Below are 21,797 nucleotides of genomic sequence, written 5' to 3'. Positions count from 1 at the left end.
ACAGCGGTGTGACACAGTGGTGTGATAGCGGAGTGACAGGGGTGTGATAGAGTGGTGTGACAGAGCGGAGTGATAGAACGCAGTGATAGTGTATGATAGAGCAGTGTGACAGTGGGGTGACAGGGGTGTGATAGAGCAGTGTGACAGGGGTGTGACAGCAGAGTGACAGCGGTGTGACACAGGGGTGTGATAGTGCTGTGTGATAGGGCGGTGTGATAGAGGGGTGTGACAGAGTGGTGTGACAGACACAGCGGAGTGACAGGGGTGTGACAGTGGAGTGACAGGGGTGTGATAGAGCGGTGTGATAGAGCGGTGTGACGGGTTTGACACAGCGGTGTGATAGCATGTGACACGGGTGTGATAGAGCAGTGTGACACGGGGGTGTGACAGTGGAGTGACAGGGGTGTGACAGAGCGGAGTGATAGAGGGGTGTGACAGCGTGTGATAGAGCGGGGTGACAGGGGTGTGAGATAGTGTGACAGGGGTGTGACAGCGGTGTGACAGGGCTGTGATAGAGCGGTGTGACGGGTGTGATAGTGGAGTGACAGGGGAGTGACAGGGGTGTGATAGCGTGTGACACGGGTGTTATAGTGCAGTGTGATAGAGCAGTGTGATGATAGAGTGGTGTGACACAGGGGTGTGACAGAGCAGTGTGACAGACACAGCGGTGTGACAGGGGTGTGATAGAGCAGTGTGATACTGTGTGACACAGGGGTGTGATAGAGCAGTGTGACAGACACAGCGGAGTGACAGGGGTGTGATAGAGCGGAGTGATAGAGCGGGGTGACAGGGGTGTGACACAGGGGTTTGACACAGCGGTGTGATAGAGTGGTGTGACAGAGCGGAGTGATAGAGCGGGGTGACAGGGGTCTGATAGAGTGGTGTGACGGGTGTGATAGTGGAGTGACAGCGGTGTGACAGAGTGGTGTGATAGCGGTGTGACAGCGGAGTGACGGCAGAGTGACACAGGGGTGTGACACGGGTGTGACACAGGGGTGTGACAGCGGTGTGACAGGGGTGTGATAGAGCGGTGTGACACAGGGGTGTGACAGGAGTGTGACAGTGTGACAGTGGTGTGACACAGGGGTGTGACAGACACAGTGGTGTGACAGCATGTGACAGCAGTGATAGAGCAGTGTGACAGGGGTGTGACAGGGGTGTGACAGGGGTGTGACAGCGGAGTGACAGCAGTGTGATAGAGCCGTGTGACACAGGGGTGTGACAGAGCGGTGTGACAGGTGTGATAGTGGAGTGACAGGGGTGTGATAGCGGAGTGACAGGGGTGTGATAGCGGTGTGATACAGTGTGTGACAGGGGTATGACAGGGGTGTGATACAGCAGTGACCCCAGTGCCCTATAGACACACTGACCCTATAACCCCAGGAATCCCAGTGTGGCCCCAGTGCCCCCCAGCCCCTTCCCCTGTGTCCCCACTTACCCTACAGCCCCACAGCGCTGGGATATCCCACCCCTCATACATCACCCCCCTACAGCCCCCCTCACATATATCCCTATATACCCCTTCCCCTAGAGCCCACCCCCTATATCACTGCCCTATATATCACTACCCATGTGGCCCCCCACTCTGCACAACCCCCCCATATCACCCCACACACAGCCCACCCCTATACAGCCCACCCTATATATCCTCCCCCATATACCACACCCTCTATATAGTTCACCCCCATATATCCCTCCCCTGCATAGCCCACCCCTATACATCCCTCCATACAGCCCATCCCCTGTACAGCTGACCCCACACATCTCCCCCATTATACCATACCTATATATTCCATCCCCTACACATCACCCCCCTATATAACACCCCTGGTTACAGCCCACTCTCTATCTCCCCCAGGTACCCAAACCCCTATATAGCCCAGTCCCTATACATTATACCTCCTATAGCCCAACCCCTATATATCACACCCTCTGCATATCACACCCCCTATATATCACCCCCCCCACATAACCCCCCATATACCATAACCCCTGTACAGCCCAGCCCCTATACATCACCCCCCTATACACCAGACCTCCAGACAGACCCACTCTATACAGCCCACCCTTATATATCACCCCTGTACAGCCCATCCCCTGCATAGCTCACCCCCATATATCTCCCCATTACACCATACCCCTTATACCTGCCCCTATGGCACATCCCCTATATAGCCCACCCCCTACACATCATACCCCCCTATAGCCCACCCCTAGATATACCCCCCCACACCATAACCCCTATATAGCCCTATATCCTATATATCACACCCCTATATACCACATCCCCTATATATCAGACCCCCTGGATAGACTTACCCTATAGAGCTCAACTCTATATATCACAGTCCCCGCACAGATCACCCTCTATATCTCACACCCTGTGTATATCACATCTCCTACACATCACACCCCCATATATCACATCCCCCTACGTACATCCCTCATATATCACACTCCTATAGATAACGGCCCCTATAGATCAGATCCCCTGAACAGACTTACCCTATAGAGCCCACCTCTACATATCACAGTCCCTGAATAGATCACCCCCTATCTCACACTCCTATATATCACACCCCTATATATCACACCCCTATACACCACATCTCCTTATATATCACACCCCTTATATACAACCTCTGCATATCACACCCCTATATATCAGATATCCCCGGCTAGACTTGCCCTATAGAGCCCACCTCTATATATCACACTCCCTGTATAGATCACCCCCTATATATCACATCCCCTATATATCACACCCCTTATACATCACATATCCTATGTATCAAACTCCCTACATATCACACCCCTTCTATACAACCTCTCTATATCACACCCCTATATATCAGATCCCCTGGACAGACTTACCCTATAGAGCCCACCTCTACATATCACACTCCCTGTATAAATCACCTCCTATATATCACATCCCTATATAACACATCCCTTATATATTGCACTGCTTACATACATCCCTTATATATCACATGCCTATATATCACATCCCCTATACACCACACCCCTCTATATCAGCCCCCCTGGACAGACCCACCCTATAGAGCCCACCCTCTACATATCACACCCTCTGTGCAGCCCAGCCCCTATAGATCCCCAGACACCCCCCCAGGGCCGCCAAAAACCCCAACCAGCCCCGCAGGGCCCCGAGCCCTGCACAGACCCTACAGGGGTAGAGGGACCCCTATATGACACAGAAGCCTACAGAGATACAGGGAACCTACATGGATATAGGGAACCCTATATGGATATAGGGAATCCTACATGGATATAGGGACCCCTACATGGATACATAGAACCCTACATGGATATAGGGAATCCTGCAGGGACCCCTACATGGATACAGGGAATCCTACATGGATATAGGGACCCCTACATGGATACATAGAACCCTATATGGATATAGGGAATCCTACAGGGAACCCTACATGGATATAGGGAATCCTGCAGGGACCCCTACATGGATACAGGGAACCTACATGGATATAGGGACCCCTACATGGATACATAGCACCCTATATGGATATAGGGAATCCTACAGGGAACCCTACATGGATATAGGGAATCCTGCAGGGAACCCTACATGGATACAGGGAAGCCTACATGGATATAGGGACCCCTACATGGATACATAGAACCCTATATGGATATAGGGAATCCTACAGGGACCCCTACATGGATATAGGGAACCCTACATGGATACATAGAACCCTACATGGATATAGGGAATCCTACAGGGACCCCTACATGGATACAGGGAACCTACATGGATATAGGGACCCCTACACACACATATATATACATGGACACCCTATATGGATACAGGGAAGCCTACATGAATCCAGGGACCCTACATGGAACCCTACACAGCCCTGTCCCTGTCCCCGTCCCAGGACAGGCTCTCCTAGGCTGGCACAGCACACATGGCACAGCTGGCACGGCTCAGGACACACCACAGGGCACGGCCACTCCCGGCAGGGTGTGGCACCCCCAGCACAGCACCCCAGGGTGTCCCTTCACACAGGGACAGACCCCCAGCACAGCACCCCAGGGTGCATCACCCCCGCCACGGCACCCCCTGGTGCCCCTTAACACAGCGAGACACCCCCGGAATGACCCCCCACGGTGCCCCCAGCTCTGTCACAGCATCCCCACGATGCCCCCCCGCACAGAGAGACCCCCAGCACAGCACCCCACAGTGTGGTACCCCTGCCATGGCACCCCGTGGTGTCCCTTAATACAGTGAGAGACCCCCAGTATGGCCCCCCCTGGTGCCCCCATCCCTGCTGTGGCACCCCCTGGTGCCCCCCAGCACAGTGAGAGACCCCCAGCATGGCCCCCATGGTGCCCCCACCCCCTCCACGGCCCCCCCAGTGCCCCACCCCGGTCCCTCCACCGCCTCCCTTCTCTCCAAATCCTTTATTGCCACATCCCAGCCCCCACACCGGGATTCCCTGGAAGCACAGGCCGGATCCTGCCCCGTGCCAGGACCAGTCCCTGGGTGGCCCCGGGCCCCCAGCCCCCCGCGGTCCCTCAGATGCGGACGGTGTTGATGCGCAGCGGCTGCACGTTCTTGCCGTTGGCGTGGCTCTGCCCGGGGCTGAAGTAGGAGCAGAGCTTCCCGGGAAACCTCTCCCGGAAGGTGTAGAGCCAGGACATGTCGTCGGCGTTGTAGAAGATGAGCAGCCCCTTGTCGTAGTCCAGGAAGACGCCCACCTTCTCCAGCTTGCCCTTGACGTTGAGCCGCGTCCAGGGCTCGGTGCAGGCGCTGTACTGGTTGCCGTCGTGCATCACGATGCAGTAGAAGCCGCGGCTGGGCAGGATCTGGATGCTGCCCTTGCGGCTCACGGCCTCGTGAGCCAGGCCCAGCACCCACTGGGTCTTCTCGGACACCACCACCTCCCAGTAGTGCACGCCGGCGCCGAAGGCCTGCGCGCCCAGCACCGACACCTCCACGTCGAAGCGCTTGGGCGAGTCCTGCAGCGGCTGCGGGTGCAGGTTCCCGTAGGCCACGATGGTGCAGTCGTCCGACAGGATGAGCCGGTGGTGGGCAGTGCCCGGGTCCAGGGTCAGCGCGGCGGGCACTGCGGGGGAACGGGGTTAGCGCGGCCCTGCCCCGATGGCGTGGAGACCACGGCAGGTTATGGGGGCTGCCACCCCTCAGATCCCTCACAGGTGTGTCACTGGCCCTCCCTGCTGTGTCCCCATCCCTCACCAGTGACATCCTCACCCCTCACCAGTGACATCCTCATCCCTCACCAGTGACATCCTCATCCCTCACCGGTGTGTCCTTGTCCCTCACTTGTGTGTCCCCATCCCTCCCCAGAGGCATCCCCAATCCTCACTGGTGTGTCCCCACCCCTTACTGGTGACATTCCCATCCCCATCCCTCCCTGCTGTGTCCCTATCCCTCATGAGTGATGCCCCTGTCCCTCACTGGTGTGTCCCTGTCCCTCACTGGTGACACTCCCATGCCCATCCCTCACTTGTGTGTCCCCATCCCTCACCAGAGACATCCCCATCCCTCACTGGTGTGCCCCTGTCCCTCGCTGGTGACATTCCCATTCTCATCCCTCTCTAATGTGTCCCCAACCCTCATTGGTGTCCTTCACTGGTGTGTCCCTGTCCCTCACTGGTGACACTCCCATCCCCATCTCTCACTGGTCTGTCCCCATCCCTCTCTGGTGTGTCCCTGTCCCTCACCGGTGACATCCCCATCCCTCTCCAGTATGTCCCCATCCCTCTCTGGTGTGTCCCTGTCCCTCACTGGTGTGCCCCTGTCCCTCACCACTGACATTCCCCTCCAAATCCCTCACTGGTGTGTCCCTGTCCCTCCCTAGTGTGTCCCCAACCCTCACTGGTGTCCTTCACTGGTGTGTCCCTGTCCCTCACTGGTGACATTTCCATTCCTCCCTGCCGTGTCCCCACCCCTGCCCCGTGCCACCCTCTTCCCCACTCCCTGCCATGCCCTCACCGGGATGGATGTCCTGGAAGAGGGATTTCCAGATGGTGAACTGCAGGGGGCCCATGTACTTGGAGGTGGGGAAATCCTCGTACGTCAGGTTCGTCTCGTGGATCTTCCCCTTCAACCTGCGCGGCACAGACGGTGACACCAGTTACCCCAGTGACCCCAGTGTGGCACCAGTGACACCAGTGACACATCAGTGACACCAGTGTGACCCCAGTGACACATCAGTGACCCCAGTGTGACCCCAGTGTGACCCCAGTGACATCAGCGACACCACTGACTCCAGTGACACCAGTGTGACCCCAGTGTGACCCCAGTGACATCAGTGTGACCTCGCTGACATCAGTGACCCCAGTGACACCACTGACCCCAGTGTGACCCCAGTGTGACCCCAGTGATACCAGTGACAGCAGTGACCCCAGTGTGACACCAGCATGACACTACTGACCCCAGTGACCCTACTGACCTCACTGACATATCATAGAATCATAGAATCACAGAATCAGCTGGGTTGGAAGGGACCTCTGAGATCATCCAGTCCAACCCTTGATCCAACCCCGCTGTGGTTCCCAGCCCATGGCACTGATGCCACATCCAGTCTGTCCTTAAACACCTCCAGGAACAGAGAATCCCCCACTTCCCTGGGCAGCCCATTCCAATGGCTGAGCACCCTCTCTGCAAAGAAATTCTTCCTGATATCCAACCTAAACCTCCCCTGGCACAGCTTCAGACCCAGCCCTCTTGTCTTGCTGATGGTTGCCTGGGAAAAGAGACCAACCCCCCCTGGCTCCCCCCTCCTGTCAGGGAGTTGCAGAGAGTGAGGAGGTCTCCCCTGAGCCTCCTCTTCTCCAGGCTGAGCCCCCCCAGCTCCCTCAGCCTCTCCTCACAGGACCTGTGCTTGAGTCCCTTCCCCACCAGCGACCCCAGTGACCCCTCCCCAGCACCCACCTCTCGGACAGGGAGGCCACTCCGGCCAGGAAGACGTGTTTGTCGGCCTCAGCCAGGCGCTCCTGCAGGATCTGGGTGCCCTCCTGCACCTTGCGCAGCTGGTGGCTGTAGCGCTGGATCTTGTGCTCGATGTCCGAGAGCGTCCGCGCCGTGTCGGCCTCCAGCTCCTCCAGCATGGCCTTCTGCCGCTCCCGCAGCAGCCGGTGCAGCCGCTCGAACGCCTCCCCGATGGTCACCCGCAGGCTCTTGGCCGACGACTGCGGGGGCAGACGGCGTTACCGGGGGCCACGGGCTAATTAACCCTAATTAACACTAAGAGAACCCTAAAAGAACCTCCCAAAGAACCCTGAGAAACCATAGAAGAACCCCTGGAAGAACCCTGCGAAGAACCCTAAGAAACCATAAAAGAGCCTCCTAAAGAACCTCCCAAAGAACCCTAAGAAACCATAAAAGAACCCCTGGAAGAACCCTGTGAAGAACCCTAACAGAAGCTCCTAAAGAACCTCCCAAAGAATTTCCTAAAGAACCTCCCAAAGAACCCTAAGAAACCATAAAAGAACCTCTGGAAGAACCCTGCAAAGAACCTCCCAAAGAACCTCCTAAAGAACCTCCCAAAGAACCCTAAGAAACCATAAAAGAACCTCTGGAAGAACCCTGTGAAGAACCCTAACAGAAACTCCTAAAGAACCTCCCAAAGAATTTCCTAAAGAACCTCCCAAAGAACCCTGAGAAACCATAAAAGAACCTCTGGAAGAACCCTGCAAAGAACCCTAAGAGAACCCTGAAAGAACCTCCTGAAGAACCTCCCAAGGAACCCTAAGAAACCATAAAAGAACCCCTGGAAGAACCCTGCAAAGAACCCTAACAGAACCCTGAAAGAACCTGGCAAGGAACCCTAAGACCACCCTAAAAGAACCTTGAAAAGAACCCTAAAAGAACCTCCCCAAGGACCCTAAAAGAACCTCCTAAAGAACCTGACAAAGAATCCTAAGACCACCCTAAAAGAACCTTGAAAAGAACCTCCCAAAGAATCTCCCCAAGGACCCCAAAAGCCCCTCCTGCCGCTCCCGGTGCAGCCGCTCAAGCGCCTCCCCGACGGTCACCTGCAGGTTCTTGGCTGACAACTTGGGGGGCAAACGGGGCCACAGGCTCCCAAAGAACCCTCAGAGAACCTGAAAAGAACCTCCCAAAGAACCTCCCCAAGGAACCTAAAAAAAACCCCTAAAAGAAGCCTGAAAGAACTTCCCAAAGACCCTTGAAAAGAGAACCCTGAAAGAACCTGGCAAAGAACCCTAAGAAACCTTAAGAGAACCTCCTGAAGAACCTTGCAAAGAACCCCAAGACCACCCTAAAAGAACCTCCCAAGGAACCTTAAAAGAACCTCCCCAAGAAACCTAAAAGAACCTTGAAAGAACTTCCCAAAGAAAACCTTGAAAAGAACCCTAAAACAACCCTAAAAGAACCTCCTACAGAACCTCCCAAAGAACCCTAAGAGAACCTCCCTCAGAAGACTAAAAGAACCCTAAAAGAACCTCATAAGAACGCCTAAAAGAACTCTCAAAGAACCTCTAAAAAACCCTTAAAGAACTCTTAAAGGAGCTCTAAAAAGAACCCCTAAAAAGCCCTAAAAGAACCCTGAAAGAACCTCCTGAAGAACCTTGCAAAGAACCCTAAGACAACCTTAAAAGAACTCCCCAAGGAAGCTAAAAGACACTCTAAAAAAACCCTAAAAGAACCCTGAAAGAACTTCCAAAGAACCTTGCAAAGAAGCCTGAGAGAACCCTGAAATAACCTGGCAAAGAACCTCAAGACAACCCTAAAAAAAACCTTCAAAAGAACCCTAAGACAACACTAAAAGAATCTCCCAAAGAACCCTAAGAAACCCTAAAGAATCTCTTGAAGAACCTGGCAAAGAACCCCAAGACCACCCTAAAAGAACCTCCCCAGAAACCTAAAGACCTCTAAAAAGACCCTAAAAGAATCTTGAAAGAAATTCCCAAAGAACCTTGAACCTTAAGAGAACCCTGAAGGAACTTGGCAAAGAACCCTAAGAGAATCCTAAAAGAACCTGAAGAGAACCCCCCTCAGGAGACTAAAAGAACCCCAAAAGAACCTCAAAAAAACACCCCTAAAAGAAGTCTGAAAGAACCTCCCAAAAAAAAACCCTGAAAAAAACTCCCCAAACAACTTTAAAGAACTCTAAAAGAATCCTTAAAAAACTTCTAAAAAGATCCTTTAAAAAACCTAAAGGAACCCTGAAAGAACCTCCAAAAAAACTTAAAAGAACTCTTAAAGAACCTCTAAAAAAACCCTCTAAAAAACCTAAAAAAACCCTAAAAGGACCCGCAAAAAAACCTTAAAAAATTCTTAAAGAACCTCTAAAAAGACCCTCTAAAAGAACCCTAAAAGAATCTCCTAAAAATCCTTAAGGAACTCATAAAGGACCTCTAAAAAGACCCTCTAAAAAACCCTAAAAGAACCCTGAAAGAACCTTCCCTCCAAAAAACCTAAAAATCTCTAAAAAGACCCTCTAAAAAACCCTAAAAAATAAATCTCTAAACCCCTCTAATAAACTCTGAAAAAAACTCAAAACCACCCTAAAAAAAAACTAAAAAAGAACCCTAAATAACCCCTAAAAAACCTTAAATCCTAAAAAAAACCCCCTCCCCAGTCACTGGTGGCGATGGGGAGGAAACTGCCCCTGCCTGGAAGAGCTGAGCGAGGAGATAATTAACGGGATTAATTAAAAAGGTAAATTAAAAGGACAAAGAAGGAAATCCCAGAGGCCTGAGCAGCCCCGTGGGGGGATTTTGGGGGCACCACCCCCCCGGGTGGGTTTTGGGGCGCCAGAGAAAGGGGAAAAAAGGGGGGGGCAAATCCATGAAGTTGTGGGGTTTGGAGCGTTTGGGGGTCCCGGAATCAGGTTGGTCACGGCAGGGGGGTGACCCCAACGGGGGGTTGGGGGGGTGTGGAGGGCTGGGGGCACAGGGGGTGCCAGGGGGGCACAGGGGGTGCCAGGGGGGTGCCAGGGGGGCACAGGGGGTGCCAGGGGGTGCCAGCACGTACCTTGGTCTCTGCCAGCTGCCTCTTGAGGAGCTGCAGGGCCTCTGTGTGGCCGCGCTCGCTCTCCTGCAGCCCCTGGAGCTGCTCCTTCAGCTCCCGCTGGAAAGGCAGGGAAGAGGGGAGTTAGGGAATGAGGGGGATCCCCCGGGCTGGGGGAGGGATGGCCTGGGGGGTCCTGCCCAGGGAATGGTTTAGGGGGGTCCTGCCTGAGGGGCAGCTCAGCAGGTCCTTAAGGGGGGTTTGGGGGTGCCCAAGGACTCCCGGGGGGAGTGAGGGGAGGGAGGGATGGAGGGATGGATGGAGGGAGGGATGGATGGATGGATAGGTGAAGAGATGGATGGCTGGAGGGAGTGAGGGAGGGATGGAGGGATGGGTGGAGGGCTGGAGGGATGGATGGACAGAGGGAGGGAGGGGTGGAGGGATGGGTGGATGGATATATGGATGGAGGTAGGGATGGATGGATGGGTGAAGAGACAGATGGCTGGAGGGAGTGAGGGAGGGATGGAGGGATGGATGGACAGATGGACGGATAGATAGACAGACGGATGGATGGATAGATGGATGGAGGAAGGGATGGATGGATGGAGGGAGTGAGGGAGGGATGGGTGGAGGGCTGGAGGGATGGATGGAGGGAGGGAGGGAGGGATGGATGGACAGATGAAGGGATGGATGGCTGGAGAGGGTGAGGGAGGGATGGAGGGATAGGTGGATGGAGGGATGGACAGATGGATGGACAGATGGATAGATGGATGGAGGAAGGGATAGATGGATGGGTGAAGGGATGGATGGATGGAGGGAGGGAGGGAGAGAGGGAAGAAGGGAGGGATGGAGGGAGGAAGGGAGGGGGGTAGCGAGAGGGAGACAGGGAGGGAGGGATGGTATGATGAATGAATGGGTGAGTGGAGGGGTGGATGGAGGAGGGGAGGAAGGGAGAGGGGGGTGAAGGGCACAGGGCTGACCCCAACGGGGACAAAAGGGCTGTGGGACAGACAGACAGACATGAGGAGGGCACAGAGCTGACTCTGACAGGGACAGGAGGGAGGAGGGACAGACAGATGGCTGGACAGGAGGAAGGCTGACCCTGACAGGGAAAAGAAGGGGTGCAGGGACACAGGGACAGGAGGAAGCCCCTGGACTGACCCCACAGCTTCAGGAGGGACACAAGGACAGAGGGATGGGCACCAATACCGAGGGGAGAGGGACCAGCCAGGCAAAGCAGCCCCAAGGAGCCACTTGGGGCAGGGAACCCCACCCAGACCGACCCTCCACGACCCACCTGCAGCTCAACCACAACCCTGCACCTCTTCCACCGTGACCCAGCTGCAGCTCCCTCATGGACTGATCTTCCACAACTCACCTGCAGCTCCTCAACCATCAACCACAACCCCCTGCAACTGCTCAACCAAAACCCACCTGCAGCTCCACCACAACCCACCCACCTGCAGCTCCTCAACCACAACCCACCTGCAGCTCCCTCATGGACTGACCCACAACCCACTTCCAGCTCATCAACCACGACCCACCTCAGCCAAAACCCACCTGCAGCTCCTCATCTGCAGCTCCTCAGCCATGACCCACCTCAACTAAAACCCACCTGCAGCTCCCTCATGGACTGACCCTCCACAACCCACCTGCAGCTCGTTGACCACGACCCACCTCAGCCAAAACCCACCTGCAGCTCCTCATCTCCAGCTCCTCAACCACAACCCACCTGCAGCTCCCCTATGGCCTGACCCTCCACGACCCACCTGCAGCTTCTCATCTCCAGCTCCTCAACCAAAACTCACCTGCAGCTCCTCATCTCCAGCTCCTCAACCAAAACTCACCTGCAGCTTCTCATCTCCAGTTCCTCAACCAAAACTCACCTGCAGCTCCTCAACCACAACCCACCTGTAGCTCCCCTATGGTCTGACCCTCCAGACTCCAACTGCAGCTCCTTATCTCCAGCTCCTCAACCATGACCCACCTCAACCACAACTCACCTGTAGCTCCCCCATGGGCTGACCCTCGATGACCCACCTGCAGCTTCTCATCTTCAGCTCCTCAACCATGACCCACCTCAACCAAAACCCACCCGCAGCTCCTCATCTCCAGCTCCTCAACCACAACCCACCTGCCTGACCCTCCACAGTCCACCTGCAGCTCCTCATCCACCCCCCTGGCAGCTCCCGGCCCGCAGCCCCCCCAGGCCCCACCTGCAGCTCCTCGAAGGCGTCGTCCACGTTGGTGACCTGGTGCTGCTCGTGCACGGCGGGCTCGTCGCAGAAGAAGCAGACGACGGCGCGGTCGGTGAGGCAGAAGAGCTTGACCTTCTCGTGGTCCTTGCAGGGGAAGGGGCTGCGCTGGGCGCCCAGGATGGCGTCCAGGGGGAAGGCGCTGTAGCGCTCCACGATGTTGGCCAGCTTGAGGCTGGGCGCCAGCGTGGGCTCGGCGAAGGTGCGGCGGCACTCGGGGCAGTCGCGGGTGCCCTGCGGCTCCTGGCGCAGCCAGTGCTCCGTGATGCAGCGGCGGCAGAAGTAGTGCTCGCAGCCCAGGCACACCGGGTCCTGGTAGATGCTCAGGCAGATGGAGCACAGCAGCTCGTCCTTCAGGCTGCACGCCATGGCTGAGGGGGGACAGAGTCAGAGGGCAGGGGAGAGGGTCAGAGGGGAGGGGAGAGGGTCAGAGGGCAGGGGAGAGGGGAAAGGGGAGAGTGGGGAATGGGGGAGAGCTCATCCTGCAGGCTGCACATCATGGCTGGGGAGGGGAGAGGGTCAGAAGGGAGGGGAGAGGGTCAGAGGGGAGTGGGGGAAATGAGGGGATGAGAGAGAGGGGTGAAGAGAGGGGAATGGGGGAAAGCTGCATGACATGGCTGAGAGGGGAGAGAGTCAGAGGGGAAGGGAGAGGGTCAGATGGTCAGAGGGGAGGGGAGAAGGTCAGAGGGGAGGGGAGAGGGTCAGAGGGAGGGGAGAGGGGAAGGGGAGAGTGGGGAATGGGGGAGAGCTCATCCTGCAGGCTGCATGGCATGGCTGGGGAGGGGAGAGGGTCAGAGGGGAGTGGGGGGAATGGGGACAGTGAGGGAAAGGGGGAAAACAAGGGAGAGGGGGAATGGAGAAATAAGGGGAGAGGGTGAGGGGGGAATGGGGGGAGAGATCGTCTTTCAGGTTCACACCATGGCTGGGGATGGGGGAGAGGGTGGAGGGGGGGAATGGGGAGAGAGGGGGAGTGGGGTGGAATGGGGGGAGAGGGGGAGTGGGGTGGAATGGGGGGAGAGGGGGAGTGGGGTGGAATGGGAGGGATGGAGTGAGAGGGGGAACAGGGGAATTGGGGCTGAATGGGGAGAGAGGGGAGAAATAGGGGAGAGAGGAAGTGGGGGGCTGAGGGGGAGTGGAGGGAGAGGGTGAGTGGGGGGTTTGGGGGAAAAGGGTTAGTAGGGGTCGGGGGGAAATGAGGGAGAGGGTAGGAATAGGGGAAGAGGGGTGGAATGGGGGGAGAGGGTGAGTGGGGAACTGAGGGGGCAGAGGGTGAATGGGGGGCTTGGGATGGGGGAATAGGGGCAAGGGTGACAGGGAGAGGGAAAGGGAATGGGGCCATAGGGGGGGAACGGGGGGCAAGGTGGGGGTTGGGATGTGATGGAGGGGTTGCAGTGGGGGTATGGGGGGTTCAGGAGGCGATGGGGGGGCTGGGGGGCTGCCATGGGGGGTCAGGAGGCAATGGGGGGGCTGGGGGGCTGCCATGGGGGGTCAGGGTGCCATAGGGGCATTGTAGGGGCTGCAATGGAGGGGAATAGCGGGGTCAGGAGGCAATGGGGGGCTTACAAAGGGGGGAATGGGGGGGTCAGGATGAAATAGGGGGGCTGGAGGACTGCAAAGGGGGTGAATTGGAGGGTCTGGATTTGGGGTGTCGGGGCTGGATTTGGTGTATCGGGGCCAGATTTGGGGTACCGAGGTGAGGCTGGATTTGGGGGACTGCAGCTGGATTTGTGGTGTCAGGTCTGGGTTTGGGGAATAGGCTGGATTTGGGGTGTCGGGTCTGGATTTGGGGATCAGGGCTGGAACTGGGGACCGGGGCTGGATTTGGGGTGTCAAGGCTGGATTTGGGGTACTGGGGTGAGGCTGGATTTGGGGTGCCGGGGCGGGATTTAGGGTGCCGGGGTAAGGCTGGATTTGGGGGATCGCAGCTGGATTTGTGGTGTCGGGTCTGGAGCTGGGGTCAGGGCTGGATTTGGGGTGTCAGGGCCGGATTGGGGGGATCGGGACGGGATTTGGGGTTCCAGGGTGAGGCCGGACCGGGGGATCGGGGCCGTGCCGGCGGCAGTGCCGGGGCCCGAGGGTTCGAGCCCGCCCCCCGCTCCCAGTAGGACCCGGGTTCGAGACCGGCCCCCGCCAAGCCCCGTGCGATGCCGCCCCGCGCCTCCTTCCCCGCCGGCGCCGCTGCCCTCACCCGGCGCCGCTGCCCTCACCCGGCGCCGCTCCCGGTGCCGCCGCCGTTCCCGATCCCGGGGGATCCGCGCTCCCGCCGCCGCCTCAGAGCGGCCCCGCCGCGACGGGCGGGGGGTGTCTGAGCGGGAGGGGGCGCGGCCGCGCGGCACTTCCTGCCCGTCCCCCCCGCTCCCACAGTGGTCCCGCCCCCGCCCATTGTCCCCCGCGCGGCGCGGCCCGACCGGCGCCTTCCACCGCCCGCCCGCGGGGGGCGCTTAAAGGGGCCGCCGAGCCTCCGTCCCCGTCCTGCCTGTCCGTCTGTCCGGCCAGCCCGGCGCTGCCTCTGCTCCGCCCCGCCCTCGGGCCTTTCGTCTGTCCCTCTGGCTGTCCCTCCGGCCGTCCCGTTCTCCCCTGTCCAGCCCTCGATCCCTCCATTTGTCCATCTGACTTTTTGTCCCTTGTCCTTCTGTCCCTCCATTTGTCCAGCCCTCTGGCTGTCCATCCTTCCACCCATCTCTTGGTCCCTCGTCCAGCCATCTCCCCATCCAGGCCTTAATCTCTCCATCCATCCATTTGTCTATCCATCCTATCCCTCTGTCCCTCCATCTGTCCATCGCTCCTTCCATCCATGCATTGATCCCTCTGTCCATCCCTCCCTCCCTCCCATTGTCCATCCCCCTGTCTCTCCATGTGTCCAACTATTCCTCCCATTTTCCACCCCCCTGTCCATTTTTCCCTCCCTCTGTACCTCTGTCCTTCCATCCATCCATCCATCCATCCATCACTCCATCCATCCATCCATCCATCCATCCACATGTCCCTTCCTCCCCTGTCCATCCAGCCCTTATCCCTTCATCCATTTGTTTGTCCATCTGTCCTTCCATCCTTCTGTATCCCCATCCTTCAATCCCTCTGCCCCTCCCTCCCTCCAACCATCCATGCAGTCCGTCCCTCCCCCTGTCCATCCCTCTGTCTGTCCCTCCATCCCTCCATCTGTCCATCTCTCTGTCCATCCTTCTGTCCACACATCCCTCAGTCCCCTGTCCACTCATTTCCATGTCTGGCCCTTAAATTCTTCCATCCATTCTTTTGTCCATCCGTCCTTCCATCCCCCTTCCATCCCTCCATCTGCCCATCTATCCATCCCTGAATCCCTTTGTCCCTTTATCCAGCTGTCCCTCCCTCCCTCCCTCCATCTCTCCATCTGTCCATCCCTCTGTCCTTCTGTCCATCCATCCATCCATCCCTCCATTCATCCACGGGTCTCTTGCTCCCCCACCCACCCATTTCCCTGTGCAGCCCCTAATCCCTCCCTCCATCCCTTTGTCCATCTGTTCTTCCACCTCCCTTTACCCCCATCCCCAAATTCAGCCCAAAACCCCCCAAATTCAGCCAAAACCCACAGAGAGGAGTTTTGGGTGCTGGGTGTCTGCTGTCCCCTCCCGTGTCACCACAGAGGGGACCAGTTGGGACCAGTGGCAACACCAGCTGCCCCATAACGAGGTGTCCAACCCCCAGGACCCCCAGGGATCCATTCCTTCCCCCCTCGAGGATCAGGGACACAGCAGAGGCACCCCTGGGGTGGGAGGAAGGGGGGCTGGAAGGATGGCCTTGGGACACAATTCCCAGGGGGAAGTTGAGCCACATATTTGGGAAGCAGCGTGGCCACCTGGCTGGGAGCCAACGGGAACAAACTCCTCGGCTCTCACCCCTGGACACCCCCCTTCCCCCCCAACCCCGGGCACCCCCCATCCCTTTTCCCCTCCTTCCAGGGAATAACCACCCGCTTTGTTTCTCTTCCCTCCAGGCCCCAAAAGCTTGGAAACAGCTGAAAAAAAAAAAATAATAATAAACCCTCATGGGTTTGTTTTTTTTTTTCTGCTTGTTTTCCTGCATTAGGAATTCAGGTCGTGTCTCCCCTCCGGGACCCTCCGGGGACTGAGGAACGGCTGGAATGATATCAAATAACCGTGGAAAGAGGGGGAAAATCCTCTTTTTTTCCTCCCCAAATCTAGATTCAGGGATGGGGAGAGGGGGGGGATTTCCTATAGTTAATGGGTTATTTCATTGTATCCCGAGCGTTTGGCTGAAATTCCCAGGAATTTGGGGCGATGGAGGGAGAGCATCATAGCACTGCTGACACTCATCCTGGTGGATCCTTGGGAAACCACAGGGTGGTTTGGGCAAACAGGGAAATTAATCCCTGTTAATTAGTAAATTGGCTTTGTTACCTCCTGGTAAACCCTGTGTGAGGCCGGGGGGGGTGGGGAGGGCTCCTCCGTGCCTTGATTCCCGATCTTTTTGGGATGTATGGCCCTTCCCTGCTGCGGTTCCGGAGCATTCCAGGATGTGGGTGATCCGGCAAAGCCGCCGGGCAGGGAAAACTCGTCTCCCGGCCACGTGCGGCGTGTGCCGGGAATGCCGGCGGGAAGGGCGGGAGGCCCCGAGGAGGAGCCGCGCTGCTGGAATGTTCGCCCCTCGGCCGCGGGATGGGCACGCCGGGACGTGCCCGCTCCCTGCCTCCATCCCGGCCCAGCTCTGCCCCTCCCTGGAATGTTGGGAGCATCCCACCTCCTTCCCGGAGGCCCCCGTGCCGCTGGATTTCACCCCGGACCCCTCTTTCCTCAAGGATCCCGCAGCCCTCCGCGGAGCAGGCAGGAAGCCGGCGCGTCTCATCTCCACAGTGCTTTGCAAACAGTAACTAATTAATCCTAATTAACTCGTTACCTAATTAGAGCCCAAGGCCCTCCCCTTCGCAGGGAAATTCTGGCACCTCCGGGTTTGTTTTTGGTTTTTTTTTCCCCAGCATTTACCAAAATCTCCGTGTTGGCTTCACTTTGCCACCAGCAAAGCCCTTGGTGCTCCCTGGCACTGCCAATCCGGGAGGAAAAATCCCACTTTTGGGGATCGCCAATGCTGGGAAACCCGGAATGAGGGTTTTCACTCCTCTGGATAACTGGCACTGGGAACACTGGCCCCCCCAATGCCCACCCATCCCAGGGGAACCCCGCTCCGGTAGGTGATTTCACCATTATTTTATGGAAAATGAGGGATTTTGGGGGAAGGAAACAAGCGGGTGGGTGGGATGGAGGTGTTTCCCAGAGAATTCCCTGCCTGGTGTGCCATGATCCGGAACACAGGCTTTGGGAAGCTTGACGAGAACCCAGTGTCACCACACAGGGAGCCCATTTCCCACTGGGACATCCCAGCTTGCTATCCATAAAAACCTCCCTCTCTCCACCAAGTCAATTGGAGGGGTCTCCCAACACGGATCCGGCTTCCCGGTGCTGCCGGACTGGGAAGGATCCACTGCTCTACACGGGTGTAGCAGCCCCGTGGCTCTGCCAAAACCCCACAGTGGTGATTCCAGCGATTTCCCTCTGCTCCTGCCTTCCCTTCCTTTTAATCGTGGTTGGATCTATCCCTGGAGCAACCCCAGCCTTGGAATCCTATTTTTTCGGCAGGCGAGCGCTGATTTCCTTCATTTTCCAGCCCAGGATGGAGCCGGGCATGGGTTTATTATTATTATTTGATTTTTTTTTTTTCTCCCTGCATACCAACCACCTTCCCAGGAAAGGGGCCCCTTTCCCACACCCAAGATTAATCCACCCAAAGTAGGGTCGGAAAAAAAGCCCGGAGTGTCACTTCTCTCAGCCAGTCCCAACAAGGAGAATCCCAGGAGATGTTCACCAAGCCTTTATTGGATCCCACAAGCTCAGGGGTGACCCCACAGAGTTTCCTCCCGGTGCAGATTTGGGGTTGGGTAACTCCACTCCCCTGTCCCAGAAAAAAAAAAAAAATCAGGAAATGCCTAAATTGGTGCTGAGGTTTAAAACCACCAGTTTCATAATCACAGGGAAAATCAAATCACGCAGCAGAAGAGAAAGTCCCGATGGAAACGGACCCAGTGAGGGGGAATTCAGAAACAAGGGAAGCTCCAGGGGGATCCAGCCTCGCCCAGTGTCGTGTTTTGGGGTGACACTGGTGTTGGGTGGCAGCTGCTGGGTGTCAGCATCCGAAAATCAGCTGAAAAAGGGAGTTTTGGAGCTGCTGGCTCAGGTTCTCGGTTGAGTCATGGATAATTAAAGGATCTGGGGACCTTCCCGGCCGGGGAAGTGCTGGTGGCTGGGGGATCCCGGCTGGGGGTGGGCAGTGGGAGTGTGGGCAGGGGACAGGGACAGGCCCCAGAGGTCCCAGGGATGATGGTCCCTCTGTCCCAACTCCATCGCCAGGACCTGCCCCAGGGGCTTCCAACCCATCCCCCTGCCAGCTGCAGAGGGATATCCACTCCCTGGTGGAAAACTCTTGGAAGCTCATCCAACCTCATCCTATCTCATCCCATCCCATCTGCATCCCCATCCCATCCCACCCCATTCTGTCTCATTCCATCCCATCCCACCCCATTCTGTCTCACTCCATCCTACCTCATTCCATCCCATCCCACTCCATCCCCATCCCACCCTCACTTCATCCCCCTCCATCCCATCTGCATTCCCATCTCATCCTCATCCTGTCCTAACCCACCACCATCCCCACCCCATCCCACCCTATTCTCATCCCACCCAACCCCATCCCCATCTCACCCCCATCCCATCTCATTCTCTTCCCATCCCACCTCATCCCATGCCATTCCACCACGTCCCACCCTTCCCCGTCCTACCCCATCCGAATCCTTTTTCCCATCCCATTCCTATTCCACCCCATCCCATGCCTCGTCCTTCCCCACTCCCCACCTCTCCCAGAGGCACCGTTTCCATTCAGGACCCCCCTCTGCCCTCCATCCTCCTCTGGGTTGGACCATTTTAGGAAAACATGAAAAAAATCCCTAATTCTGTGAGATTTTTAAAGTCATTTTTAAATTAGAAACTTGGAAACTTTGTCATCCCCTGGATGGGGGAAGGAGGTGGGACTTTCCCCCCTTTTTCCTTCCCCTATGGGCTGTGTCTGTGCATTTTGGGGGGGGCTGCAGGACCCACAGAGGGGTTGGGGGGGACTCCAGGATGGGGGGAAGACCCTGAGAAGGGCTGGGGAGCCCCTGGGAAAGGGGGGGACCCTCCAGGGTGTGAGGAGATACTGGGGGGACTGAGGGGGTGGTCCCCGAGGGGGCTGTGGAGTCCCATAAAGGGGCTGGGGGGTTTCAGAGGCAGAGAGAGGGGCTGAGGGGAATTGGGGGGCTGAGGGGAATTGGGGGGCTGAGGAGAACTGGGGGGCTGAAGGAAATTGGGGGACTGAGGGGAATTGGGGGTGGCTGAGGGAAATTGGGGGACTGAGGGAATCTGGGGGGCTGAGGGGAATTGGAGGGCTGAGGGAATCTGAGGGGCTGAGGGAATCTGGGGGGGCTGAGGGGAACTGGGGGGGCTGAGGGGAATTGGGGGGCTGAGGGAATCTGGGGGAGGGTGAGAGGAGCTGATGGGGAGATTTGGGGGGGTGAGGAGACCTGGAGGGGCTGAGGGGAGCCAGGAGGTTGAGATTTGGGGGGCTGAGATTTGGGGGCTCTAAGGAGACTTGGAGGGGCTGGGGAGAACCGTGGAGGGCTGAGAGGAAATGGGGAGGGTAAGGAGGGCTGGGGGGCTGAGGAGGAGCTGGGGGAGGCTGAGAAGGATGGAAGGAGCTGAGGGGATCCTGGGGAACACTGAAGGAACCAGGGTCTCCAAGGAGATTGGGGGGGGGGTCAAAGGGGAACTGAAGGGGCTGAGGGGAATCAGGGGGTGAGGAGACATAGAGGGGCTGGGGGGGATCCAGGAGGGCTGAGGAGATTTGGGGGATCTGAGGAGATTATGAGGGGTGTGAGGAGTTTTGGGGAGGTGGGGACACCGAGGAGTCCTGGAGGTGCTGAGGAAACTGGGGGCTCTGAGGAGATTTGGGGAGCTGAGGGGAACTGAGGGGGTGAGGAGACATGGAGGGGCTGGGGCGATCCAGGAGGGCTGAGGAGATTTGGGGGATCTGAGGAGATTATGAGGGGTGTGAGGAGTTTTGGGGAGGTGGGGACACCGAGGAGTCCTAGAGGCACTGAGGGAACTGGGGGCTCTGAGATTTGTGGGGGCTGAGGGGCCAAGAGGAACCAGGGAGTGAGGAGATATGGGGTACTGAGGGGGGCTGGAGGAGACCGAAGAGAATGGAAGGAGCTGGAGGGATCTGGGGGATAAAGAGATTTGGGAGGGGGTCTGAGTGAAACTGGGGGTCTGAGGAGATCTGCAGGGTCTGAGATTTGGGGGATCTGAGGAGATTTGGAGGGTCAAAGGGGAACTGAGGAGGATGAGGGGAAACGGGGATCTGAGGAGATTTGGGGGTACTGAGAACACCAAGGGAAGTGAGGGCAGGCTGAGGAGATCCAAAGGGATCTGGGGGGTGAGGAGACCTGTGGGTGCTGAGGGAACTGGGGGGGCTGGGGAGGTTTTGGGGGGCTGCAGATCTTGGGAGGCTGAGGAGGTTTGGGAGGCTGAGGAGGTTCAGGAGGCTGAGGGGGTTTTGTGGGGCTGCAGACCACGGGGGGCCCTGCCAGGGCTGAGGAGGTTTTGGGGGCTGAGGAGGTTCTGGGGGCTGTGGGACCCAAGGAACCGAGGAGGTTTAGGGGGCTGAGGAAATTTGGGAAGCCTTGCTGGGGCTGAGGACACTGAGGAGGTTTGGGGGGCTGAGGAGGTTTAGGAAATCCCACTGAGGCTGAGGAGGGGGCTGAGGACACTGAGGAGGTTTGGGGGGCTGAGGAGGTTTGGGAAACCCTGCTGGGGCTGAGCAGGGGGTTGAGGACACTGAGGAGGTTTTGGGGGGCTGCAGACCCTGGGGAGCCCAGAGGGAGCTGAGGAGGTTTGGGGAACCCTGACTGAGCTGAGGAGGTTTGGGGAGGGCTGAGAACGCTGAGGAGGTTTTGGGGGACTGAAGGAACTGAGGTGCTGAGGAGGTTTTGCGGGGACTGAGGGAACCGAGGGCTGAGGAGTTTCGGGTTCTGAGGGAAGTGAGGTGCCAAGGAGGTTTGGGGGACTGAGGAGGTTTTCGGGGCTGAGGGAACTGAGGACACTGAGGAGGTTTTAGGGGGCTGCTGACCCTGGGGAGCCCTGTTGGAGCTGAGGAGGTTTGGGGAACCCCAAGTGGGCTGAGGAGGTTTTAGGGGGCTGAGGGAACCGAGGGGTTGAGGCGGTTTCGGGAGCTGAGGAGGTTCGGGGAGCCCCGCTGGTGCTGAGGAGGTTTGGGGGGCTGAGAAGCTTTTGGGGGGCTGAGGGAAGTGAGGTGCCGAGGAGGTCTGGGCGACTGAGGAGGTTTTTGGGGGCTGTGGAAACCAAGGGGCTGAGGACTTTTAGGGGGCTGAGGAGGTTTTAGGGGACTGAGGGAACTGAGGGGTTGAGGCGGTTTCGGGGGCTGAGGGAAGTGAGGTGCCAACGAGGTCTGGGTGACTGAGGAGG

General features: G+C 57.4%; 1 protein-coding gene across 1 annotated transcript; it reads right to left on the bottom strand.

Moving 5' to 3' along the window:
- Nucleotides 1-4,425: 4,425 nt before the first annotated feature.
- On the bottom strand, nucleotides 4,426-14,588 carry LOC135425936 (E3 ubiquitin-protein ligase TRIM62). Its single transcript, XM_064678734.1, has 6 exons — nucleotides 14,442-14,588; nucleotides 12,196-12,605; nucleotides 10,004-10,099; nucleotides 6,938-7,194; nucleotides 5,996-6,111; nucleotides 4,426-5,105 (listed from the first exon to the last, which is right to left on the bottom strand). The coding sequence occupies exons 2-6, from the start codon at nucleotides 12,601-12,603 to the stop codon at nucleotides 4,555-4,557; spliced, it is 1,428 nt and encodes a 475-aa protein (XP_064534804.1). The 5' UTR covers nucleotides 12,604-12,605; nucleotides 14,442-14,588; the 3' UTR covers nucleotides 4,426-4,554.
- Between the last annotated feature and the right edge of the window lie 7,209 nt (nucleotides 14,589-21,797).

Source organism: Pseudopipra pipra, chromosome 22, assembly GCF_036250125.1.
Source record: "Pseudopipra pipra isolate bDixPip1 chromosome 22, bDixPip1.hap1, whole genome shotgun sequence".
Lineage (NCBI taxonomy): Eukaryota > Metazoa > Chordata > Aves > Passeriformes > Pipridae > Pseudopipra > Pseudopipra pipra.
This window is presented reverse-complemented; position numbering and strand designations above follow the sequence as displayed.

Excerpts from the sequence above, each read along its gene's own strand:
- LOC135425936 (XM_064678734.1), bottom strand. The coding sequence starts at position 12,603 with ATGGCGTGCAGCCTGAAGGACGAGCTGCTGTGCTCCATCTGCCTGAGC. Across the intron at positions 10,100-12,195 it reads ACGCCTTCGAGGAGCTGCAG|CGGGAGCTGAAGGAGCAGCT; the intron begins GTGGGGCCTGGG and ends CTGCCTTTCCAG. Across the intron at positions 5,106-5,995 it reads CTTCCAGGACATCCATCCCG|TGCCCGCCGCGCTGACCCTG; the intron begins GTGAGGGCATGG and ends GTTCCCCCGCAG.